The following is an 11,922-nucleotide window of genomic DNA, read 5'->3' on the forward strand; positions in this document are numbered from 1 at the left end:
CCCAGCTACTCAGGAGGCTGAGGCAGGAGAATTGCCTGAACCCAGGAGGTGGAGGTTGCGATGAGCCGAGATCGCGCCATTGCACTCCAGCCTGGGTAACATGAGTGAAACTCCGTCTCAGAAAAAAAAAAAAAAATTTCCAGTACATATTAAGTACAAAAACAAATACTAGAGAAATATCTATAATAAAGCATCATTTATATTTTTAAAAAATATAGCAGTGGCAACATATATTTAAAGATGTTAACATAGCTATACTTATGTTAATGCTTACAAAGGACCAGATGGGAAAACAAAGTGAAAGAGAATGTCTATATTTTATTTCATAAAGTTCCACAAAGTTTGAATGAGAATACACGTGTGTTCATTTATTATTTATTCAATCATTTTTTTCCTTTTTTTTTTTCTTCTTTTGAGATGGAGTCTTACTCTGGCACCCAGGCTGGAGTGCAGTACCACGATCTCGACTCGCTGCAACCTCTGCCTCCGGGTTCAAGTGATTCTCCTGCCTCAGCCTCCCAAGTAGCTGGGATTACAGTGCGTGTCATCATATCTGGCTAATTTTTTTATTTTTACTTTTAGTGAAGGCAGGGTTTCACCATGTTAGCCAGGCTGGCTCAAACTCCTGACCTCAAGTGATCCGCCTGCCTCAGCCTCCCAAAGTGTTGGGATTACAGGCATGAGCCACCGTGCCCAGCCTTTTTTTCCCCATTTTAAAAGAAAAAGATACCATGACTATATAATTAGTAGAGACAGCATGGGTCAGTGGAAGAAAGAATAGTTTTGGCCTCAGAAAAATTTGGATTCAAACAAAAGCTTCACCAGGTAATGTCGCCTTGAACAAGATATTACACTTCTCTAAGCTTCAGTTTCTTTTTTTAAAAAAGAGTTTTATTGAGATTTAATTCAGATACCATACAATTCACTCATTTTAAATATCTAACTCTCCTTTGAGCCTGAGCTGCAAAAAGAAAAAATTATATATATATATATATATGTGTGTGTGTATATATACATATACATATATATACACACATATATATATTTCAATGTATTTTAGTATGTTCACAGAGTTTTGCCACCATCATCACAAACTAATTTTAGAGCATTTTCATAGCCTTAAAAGAAGCTCTGTCCTCATTAGTAATCAATCTCCATTAATTTTTTTTCCTAGAAAAAAGAAATGAGTGTCAGAATGAGAGTCTACTATTTAATAGCCCTGTAATAAGGAATAAACAAAATACATCAAATCTGCCAGCACAATGCCTGGACCTTAGTAGACACTCAAGACATGCATTTCAAGTAAAGTTCAAGACATAAATGATAGAGACAGACATAAATAAGCAAAACCTGGATGTAATAAGAAAGTTTAAGAGGTAGATAAAGCCTTTCAAGTACTCAGGAACCTGCTTGGATCCCTATCCTCAGAGTAAATTCCACAAGTCATGGCCTTCTCCTTAATTCTATTAAATTAAAAAAAAAAAAAAATCAAGTATCAAGTCAAAAAGCACAAGTTTGAAAATGTCAGCATTTGGGGGCATATTTTAGAGTAAAAGTTTCAGGAGGAGAAATACATCCTCACCCCTGGAAAAAAAAGGAAAATTGAATACAAGAAGCAAAGAGTGCAGTTCCTGGGAAGATAACAAGGATGCCAGAAGTTCATATTGGACAAGCAGTTGAAACTATACTGTCATGTTTCTACTTTTCAAAGTGAAAATAAACATGACAGGTGCTCATTTGGCTGTTCAAGCACTTTCCACTTAAATAGCAATTCCTCAAGCTTACCAACTGCAGCCTGAAGTTATAATTTATTACTGGTTTCTGTATTATTCCCTTGCCTCGGCAGAAAGCAGAACATAGCACCTACATTTCAAGTCCCATGAGAGGTAATAAAGCATAATTATTTTTAATTTATGATTAAGCCATAAATTATATGTACTTTTTACTTTGGTTGGTCATTCAGAGGTTGGGGAGGAAGGGAGTGGGGTCAGAGAAAGAAATAACAAAAGCTTTTTCCTTTGAATAAAATGTCTAAATCAGGGCAAAATTGAGGGACACCTGGAGGATTTACAAAGATACACAGTTTCCAAGTTCAGTCCCAAGGGAGCCCTCGGTTAAGTCGAAACTCCTAGAGGTCCCTGTTCTTCCTGCTCACAGGGCTACAGAATCCAACTAGAGTGGCCATGTTGAGTCAAAAAATAGAAGCATGGCGATTTACAGCTTCAACCACATCAAACATTTCTGTGCTCTGGGTCTTGCTGCCTCTAAGCCATAGGTATTTCAAGGAAGGTGAACTCAATCTATTAAAAAAAAAACTACTGGCCAGGCTCTAAAAGTAAAACCAGCCACAACCAAAGTAAGACTGATTACTATAGGGCTCTGATCACCAATGGACCAGATGTTAACTCTTCTCACCCTCAAAAATCCATTGGTAAAACTTCCCTTCCTTACAGTTCCTATATGTGGCAAATATATGTATGGAACAGTATTTTGCAAAGGTGACAAAACTCAGGCACAAAGCAGGATACGAACACAGCATTCAGCATTCTTCCATCGCCCACTCGCCTCATTGGTTCTCCAATATGACATGGTCCCGTTCCCACTCTTCACAAGTCTGCACTTTTAAATTAAAGCTTGCAAAGCCTGTTCCCATACACTTTCTTATTTGTACTCACAAAAACTCTGGGAAAAAAGCATCATTAAGCTCCCATTTTACAGCAAAGGCAGAGACTCACAGAGGCACTAGCAATACACAGGCAACTGACAATGCAGTGAGTCTGGGACCCGATGACCTGATAGAAATCCTATGGTACTTTCATTACTCTACCCTAAACAGCCGACAAGGTAAAGCGAAACCAAAAAAGAAGGGCTGTGCATTTATATTTCTATTGTAGTTTTCTTTCTTTGCAGTGAAATTTTTACCTGGAAATTGAAGTTTTGAAACTGTTGATTGTTACAATAACAACAAATATTTGAAAGTGATATTTAGTTGGGCTTTAAGAAACAAAGTAAATAGAGCAGAGAGAACAGAGTCATGAATGCTGTCATGTAAAGAATAACACTAATAAATTAAGGGGGGAAAAGGGGACTGCTTTTGCCCCAAATGTTTACCTAGCACTCACCTTTGTCCTGAAATATCCCACCTCCACACCCAGCTCCTGGTTAATAAACATAATTTTGTTGATGTCCCCTGAACTGTATAATCTGTTCCACAAAAAACAAACCCACGGTTTGTCTCCAAGCCACTTTTAAGTCCCTAACTCCCTGGTTACATTCAGTCTATGGAAAACATCTGTGGCAAAGTAAATCATCCTACTCTGAGAAAGACCAGAGTGTATTTTTTTTTTCTCTGAGTGTGTTTTGAAGTCGTGGTTGGAAAATTAGTGAAAATTGTAAATCTGTTTGCAAATCTGGTCATGTCTAACTCTGAGATTAGGGCAAAGATTCCAATTTAAAAGTAAAACCGTGACAACCCTAGTTAAGCGTGTCCTCAGGCACTGCCAGCAAGGCCTTCACTCACTTCCACAGGCAGTGGATTTATTACAGCACCCGACACGTTCCCCATCAGACACCCCTGGAGTATTTACTTGAGACAGCAGGGTTCAGTCGGCACTTCCTCTGCAGACAAATATATTATTATAAATTGAGCTAAACTGTTTCCTTTTCATAAGTGCTATGAAGTTCAGATTTCAGATACCAACACGGGGCCGAAGTCCCTTCCTCTACGGGGCTCCTTATGCTATTTGGATTTAAAAGTAAAGAGAAAAGGCAACATTAGACTATGGCTGCTTTTACTTTTTGAATTTTTTAAAAAAGGGATGAAATAAGATTCATTTCAGAAATCAAATATGACATCCTAATAAAATATATGTTCTAAATGCAGACTTTGGGATACACTGTGCTGTGTTTGGCACAGTTCAGTCGGATACCAACTATATCACCTCCATCTAAAAATAAGACATGAGCAATCAAGAGAAGATTTTACATTATGTCTTGGATATCAGCTCCTGTAACATATCTTCTTCTGCTTATCATGTACAACAGCTCAAGGGGATCCAATGCATATTTTACAACATATATTCATTATAACACAAAAATCAAATGAATAATGTCATTATTTAATATTTTGCTTATAATTCCTTTTTTTTTTTTTTTTGATTTAGAGTTTCACGCTCGTTACCCTGGCTGGAGCGCAATGGCACAATCTTGGCTCACTACAACCTCCACCTTCTGGGTTCAAACAATTCTCCTGCCTCAGCCTTCTGAGTAGCTGGGTACAGGGCCCCCACCACACTTGGCTATTTTTTGTATTTATAGTAGCGATGGGGTTCCACCACATTGGCCAGGCTGCTCTCGAACTCCTGACCTCAGGTGATCTGCCCACCTTGGCCTCACAAAGTGCTGGGATTTCAGGCGTGAGCCACTGCACCCAGCCTATAAAGCAGTTCTTAAACCTTGAGAAACCCGTAACTTTAAGAAAAATAGAAAAGAAACAGAACATCGTTATCTTCTTTTCTTCCCTTCCTGAACAATTTAGTTCTAAAGCCATTAGGTGAGGCAGAGGCATCATGCCAGGGGAAGAAGGCCGCACAGGAGCCCTGAGCAGGGGTCAGTGCTGAGTAGGGTGAGGAGGGCATCCCCCTGGGAGAAAGGGGAGTGGCCTGACATGGGGCATCAGACTCCAAGTGGGATAAGATGATGAGATACCATCCATGCTTAATATTAGCTGTGTAGCCATGATTAAGTAACTACATAAATTTAACCTCAATTTCTTCTTTTGCAATATAGCTAATATTTGTGTCTCTGGATTGTTAAGAAGATTAAAAGAATGTTTGTCATTAATTCCCAGTAAATCTGGTTTTTATTCATATTACTACAATTCCAGACATACATATGTATAGAAAATGACTGAAAAGAAATATATTAAATCAGGCATGAATCAAGTCAGCTGTTCCTGAGAAGAAACAACACTCAAAACTAGAAAAAACTCTCTCACTACTAAAAACTAATACAGACAGTGAAGGATTTTTTAAAGTTTTACTGACAAGTAAAACTTGACTTGAATGATTTAATAGCTCTGAAAAGAATCCAGAAAAATGATTAGCATATTCGAGAAACTTCACATCTACTTAGAATAAAAAGAAAAACAAATTTAAAAAATTTAGGGCCGGGCATGGTGACTCATGCCTGTGATCCCAGCACTTTGGGAGGGTGAGACAGGTGGATCACCTGAGGTCAGGAGTTCGAGACTAGCCTGGCCAATCTGGTGAAACCCCATCTCTACTAAAAATACAAAAATTAGCTGGGGTGGTGGTATGTGCCTGTCATCCCAGCTACTTGGGAGGCTGAGGAAGGAGAATCGTTTGAACCTGGGAGGTGGAGATTGCAATGAGCAGAGATTGTGCCATCGCCCTCAAGCCTGGGCAACAAGAATAAAGCTCTGTCTCAAAAAANAAAAAAAAAAAAAAAAAAAAATTTAGCAATATCTCAAAAAAGAAAACCTAGTTACATGTTCTTATAAAGAAGTTTCGTTATTAATATAAAATACTCCAAATGTTTATTTGTTAAGACATATCCAAAATATATACACAATAATCTAAATTTAGACACTAGAGTTTCAATATAATTTTGATTTTCCAAAGATTACCAAGCATGAAATAGCAGTCTCCTTGGTGAAGGGGTATCGCCAAACCAGGGGTCTCTATGTCCCATGAGATCTTAAAACCAACATGCCAGGTATCAGGATCTCTGCCTTCAAGATTAGAGTCATCCTCACTTTCCACTTCAGGGCCTGCCAAAAGAGAAGAAAATGATCAGAAAGGAAATGTTTAAGCTTCTGGATTTTACAACCATTATTTTAGAAAGAATTGACATTTTAATAAAATATGAATATTAAGTGAAATATATCTTTTCTTTATGTCATATTTTTACAAGATATTCTAGGATAGTTTTAACATGTCATTAATTTTTTTTTCATCAGGAAACCTTAAATAGGCTAGGTGTGACGGCTCACACCTATAATCCCAGCACTTTGGGAGACCAAGGGGGTAGGATCACTTAAAGCCAGGCGTTCAAGACCAGTATGGGCAAGAAATCAAGAAACACATCTCTACAGAAAAAAAAAAAATTACCTTTTAAAAACAAAAAGCAGATGTAAAGACAAAATATGTAATTAGGAAATAAGATTGAACATCACAGAACTGTCAGTTCTCCCTAAATTCATCTAGAAATTTGACATAATCTAAATAAAAAGATCAAAGGTATAGTTTTTCTAGGTGAATGGGTTTAATAACTAGAAAAGTTATTTCTATAATACACATGGAAATATAAACAAGCAAAAATAGCCAAGGAAAGTTTTTCTAAATATATAAAGAGCAAGTACACATCAATAAGATAAAGGCTGATAGACAAATTAAAAACTGAGCATGTTATAAAGACATAATACATAAAAGGAAATAATAAACATATAAAAATATGTTCCAATTTATTCACATAAAAATGCATATTAAAGCCAAAAGAGATAAGCTTTTTCACCTATCAAATCAGAAAAAATCAGTTTCAAGACAATACAGTGTTAGTAAGAGTACACAAAATGGCACAATCACACTCTCTATAGAGGACAATTTGGCAATACTATCAAAATTACAAATGCATAAACTCTTTGACTTTTATAGAAATCACAGTTTTAGAAATGTCTACTAAAAGTCCTATATTCAAAGGTTGTAAAATGACTGTTGAGCAAGTATATTTATTGTAGTATTGTTTATAAGGGCAAAAGATCAGAAATAACTCAAACGTTCATCAGTAGGTATCTGGTTAAATAAATTATAATCTCTCCAGACAATAAAATACTATGTAGTCACCAAAATAATATGACTATATACAGATATGGACATATCTAATATATTTTCAGAGAAAAAAATAAATATACTATATTCATATGAAAAATAAAGTACAGGCTAGGTGCAGTGGCTCACACCTGTAACCCCAGCACTTTGGGAGGCCAAGGCAGGAGAATTGCTTGAGCTCAGGAGTTTGGGATCACTCTGGACAACATGGTGGAACCCTATCTCTACAAAACATAAAAAAAAAAAATTAGTCTGGCATAGTGGCATACGCCTGTGGCTCCAGCTACTCAGGAGGCTAAGGTGGGAGGATTGCTGGAGCCTGGGAAGTCGAGGCTGCCATAAGTTGTGATTACACCACTGCACTCCATCCTGGGCAACAGAGTGAGGTTCTGTCTCAAAATAAATATAAGTAAATAAATAAATAAATTTCAAGCACATATAATATTTCTGGAAGGATACTCGAGCTGATTTTTCTGGAGGGATAACATAATATTGATAATACCTCTGGAAGGATACACAAGACTGGAATATAACATTTCTGGAAGGTGGATACTCAAGACTGATTTCTCTGGGGTATAAGACTGGGAGACACACCAAAAAAAGAAGGTATACTGTACACTATGTTTTGCCTATAATCACAGCCCTGCAGGAACAACCCTACCTACATGAAAACTTTTCAAAGTTTATTTAAAAAATATTTATTGAGCACTTACTATTTACTGGGCATTGCGCCCGGCACGGGGGATACGTCACTGACTGAAACAAAGAGCTATGTCCCACTGGAGCTTTTCCTTTTAGTGGAACTGTAAATGTGCATCACTGATTACCATGAAGGGGACATTTTACATTTAAATTCCATCAAACTTTAACCTCTTATACTAGACTCTGATCTTTCAGGGCATAGTCTGTTTTGCTATTTCATCCACAATTATAGCCCTAGTAACTGGCACAGGGAAGGCATTCGATGAACACCATGGCTTTCTTAAACAAAATGTTCTTTTAGTTCACACTATTCACAGTACTTGTGCTAGATGGCAGGGAAAGAAAATGTTAATTTGAAGAAAAAAACAAAAATAACCTCAAATTTAAAACCAAAGGACATAAGAAAGCATGGCATTGCTGCTAAACTAGTACAGTCCTCAGTACTGAAGAAGTTTAGAGAAGAGAGAGGATCAGCGACAGAACTAGAGCAGAACTCTTAGAGAAGGTCAAACCTGAAAGATTGGCAGAGGGTAGAATAAGAAGTAATGAGAGAAGACAAAACAACAATGCATGTTTTCCTTGGGCTGTTTCATGTACATATCACACAAACAGTTTAAAAAATGCATGCATCCCAGATGGCACACACCGAATCCCTAAATTCTGAACATCATACTCTACAGCCAACTGTGCGGAAGGATCAAAGGCAGTTAAAGGAAGTAAAAAAAGCAACTCTCCTTTATAACTATTCATTCACATTAATTTGCACTAGGCATGGTGAAAATGAACAAATCAGAAAGCCAAGTTCATGGTCTCTGCAAGGAAGGAATGTTGCTAAGTAACTTCAAAGGACACATCTTACTATGGATATTCTTCAGCCCCCTAAGTTTGCTCTAAAATCTAATACTACCATATTAACAGAATCTTACCTTTTTTTCATACCTGCCATTCTAATACATGTTTTCTCAAGTACTTTTCAATTAAGAGCATCTTTTAATTGGGTTTTTTAAAGAATAACATTAAAAGTCCAAAGCCATTTCCTAGATCAATCCCCAAAACACTTTTTTAGTAACTCTCTAGAAGGGGGATGATAAATACCTTAATATCAGGGGACATGGCTGATTGGGTGACTGCGGCTTTTTAGAGCCCTAGTGGAGAAGAAATCTGAAACTTTCTCCAAGTTCAGCAAGAAAGAGTGTTATGATCAATTACTGATGTCCGTCATGGGCACTACAAGGGTTAGTCAGCGGCAGCACCAGCGCTAGGTAGTTGCTATCCACATCTGATGACATTCTACAGGCACTTCTTATTTATACGTAATACATTGTTGCACTTGAAAATACCAGAATTTGCTAAACTAGAGCTCGTGGACCAGAAAAGAACTCGCAAATGTGTGTAGCTTGACCTGCACCACATTTCCTTAACAAACCTAAATGAGTTGTCAACTGATAAAAGTTGCCTAAAAATCTAAATTCTCAGCTACCCTTGAATCACAAGGTCTGCTATCACTGAGCCAATCACAATTGGCTATAGGGAAGAAGTGGCTGCTCATTTTAGACAAGGGATGTGATCTCTGCCAATCAGTCCTCACAGCCACTTTACTCATTTGAGGTACCTGCCTAGACCCCATAGCAAAGTCTGTGACTCTTGATCTAGGGCTGGGTTGCAGTGATCACAGGCATATAAGTCCCATGACTTGCATTTGTAAAATAAAGTTTAACTAGAACACAGTAATGCCAATTCATTTACATAAATAGCTGCTTTCAAACAGACAGCAAGGTTGAGTAGGTAAGACACATACTATAAGACCTACAAAGGCAAAAATACTTATTTCTGGCCCTTTAGAAAAAAAAATTTGCCAACCCCTATTTGAAAGTCTTGATATTTGTGATTTGATGTCTGTTGCACATTTTAATAAAGAAGCTGAGGTTGCATAAACTAATTATGATGTAATATGACTAATACCTAATAATATAACATGACTAATGACACTATACAAGATAATAAAATAATTAATGCTAAATTAGTTGATATCCAGATCACTTTAGCAAAAGAATACTGATAAATTCAAATATCAAAAATTATGTTGGCCAAGTGCAGTGACTCATGCCTGTAATCCCAGCACTTTGGGAGGCCAAGGCGGGTGGATCATGAGGTTAGGAGTTCGAGACCAGCCTGGCCAAGATGGTGAAACTCTGTCTCTACTAAAAAACACAAAAATGAGCCAGGCACAATGGTGGACACCTGTAATCCCAGCTACTCGGGAAGCTATGGAAGGAGAGAGAATCCCTTGAATCCAGGAGATAAAGATTGCAATGAGCAGAGATCACGCCAACGCACTCTAGCCTGGAAAAAAAAAATTATTGTTAATATTTGTGATAACCCAAGACTTCAGGCTGCTTCACTCCAGGGGTCCCTAATGATGACAGATATAGCAAACAGCACAAGAAAAAAAAAAAAAAAAAAAAAAAAAAAAAACAAAAAAAAAAAAAAAAAAAAAAAAAGGAAATATTTTAGGAAGGGTTTTTCACATGTCCCCTTCTGGTCAAATCAACTATAACTTCTACCATTGAAGTCCACACAGAATTAAAAAGAAATGAAAAGGAAAACAACTATAATGACTTTAAAAAGAAATAATTTTTAAACTACAATGAACAGTTTTTGGGAAGTTTGAATGCCACCGCGTGTGGACATTCTAACAAGTGGGAATCTTTATAGGCTAACAGTCTCCTCGACTACTTTCCCTTCTAACTTTCATCCTAGTACTCTTCTCAATCTGGCCTCAATAAAGACAATCAGAGACAATAATTGCAATCAGTGTTTTTTTTTTTTTTTTTTTTTTTTTTTTTTTTTTTTTTTTTTTTTTTTTTTTCTTTTTTTGAGACGGAGTTTCACTCTTGTTACCCAGGCTGGAGTGCAATGGCACGATCTCGGCTCACCGCAACCTCCGCCTCCTGGGTTCAGGCAATTCTCCTGCCTCAGCCTCCTGAGTAGCTGGGATTACAGGCACGCGCCAGCATGCCCAGCTAATTTTTTTGTATTTTTAGTAGAGACGGGGTTTCACCATGTTGACGAGGATGGTCTCGTTCTCTTGACCTCGTGATCCACCCCCCTCAGCCTCCCAAAGTGCTGGGATTACAGGCGTGAGACACCGCGCCCGGCTAGTGTTTCTGGATGTCTCCCCCAAATCCAGCACCTTTGAAATCTGCTCATTAAAATGAAATTTTGGTGAGAGTTTTTCCCCTCCTTGGGCTGTGTAGGGAGGAGGAAAGTTGTACATCTGATAAATTTTTTATTGTGAAATACAGTGTTCTTACTTCTCAATGAAATAAACTTGTAATTACCTATAGCAACTGTAACTGATTACTCTTGCCCCATGTTATTTTGGCAACAGGCAGAGGCAACAGGTTCTTACTTGCCTTTAAGCCTCAATAAAATTTAAAAGATTTTAAGTACCTCAGGGTTTGGTGCACTCCCAGCTCCCACTAACCAAACTGTTAAATAAAAAGATGTGACAAAATACAAAAGACTGTTAAGTTTAAAAGTCAAATTCTAATTGCCCAAAACTTCCCCCAAAAATTAACCAATTCAGTGTTTTATACCAGCTAGTTTTTGAGAAGAAATTAATTCTATTCAATAAAGGACAAAATATTTTGTTTACATTTTTAATTACAACCACTGCTCTGCAGGAAACAAAGACTTAGAAGCCAGAGTATGACAGTGGAGACTATGGAGATAATTGAATAAAATATATCGCAAAAAATTCTGTACCATATTTAATAACACACATAATACTGTATTGCAAGAACTTCCCTCATAGGTTAAATATATATTCATCATCACCACACACTTTAAAATAGCTCTCCCTCCCTCCCTCCCTCCCTCCCTTCCTTCCTTCCTGCCACAGTCTTGCTCTGTCACCCAGGCTTGAGTGCAATAGCAAAATCTCAACTCAGCCTACTGAGTAGCAACGATTACAGGTATGCGCCACCACAACCGGCTAATTTTTTGTTAAAAAATAGCCCTATTTCTTATTCTCTATTTCCTATTTCCTCAGCCAAGAGCTAGGATATAAAAGATTCTTGCCTGGGCGCATTGCCTCACACTTGTAATCCCAGCACTTTGGGAGGCAAGGCAGGTGGATCACCTGAGGTTAGGAGTTCAAGACCAGACTAGCCAACATGGTGAAACCCCATTTCTACTAAAAATACAAAAATCAGCCAGGTGTGGTGGCACATGCCTGTAATCCCAGCTACTCAGGAGGTTAAGGCAGGTGAATCAATTGAACCCAGGAGGCGGAGACTGCAGTGAGCCAAGATCATGCCACTGTACTCTAACTTGGGCAACAAAGCAAGACTTCACCTCAAAAAAAAAA

General features: G+C 37.7%; 1 protein-coding gene across 1 annotated transcript in view; it reads right to left on the reverse strand.

Annotated features, from left to right (window-relative positions):
- FTO (FTO alpha-ketoglutarate dependent dioxygenase) overlaps positions 1–11,922 on the reverse strand; it is a 412,690-nt gene that overhangs the window by 266,034 nt on the left and 134,734 nt on the right. Inside the window, exon 4 of the mRNA XM_017530086.2 lies at positions 5,648–5,791. Coding sequence (XP_017385575.1) covers positions 5,648–5,791 — 144 coding nt within the window. The remainder of the gene's footprint in view (positions 1–5,647; positions 5,792–11,922) is intronic.

This window comes from Cebus imitator, unplaced genomic scaffold (assembly GCF_001604975.1).
Source record: "Cebus imitator isolate Cc_AM_T3 unplaced genomic scaffold, Cebus_imitator-1.0 Scaffold63, whole genome shotgun sequence".
NCBI classification, from domain to species: Eukaryota; Metazoa; Chordata; class Mammalia; order Primates; family Cebidae; genus Cebus; species Cebus imitator.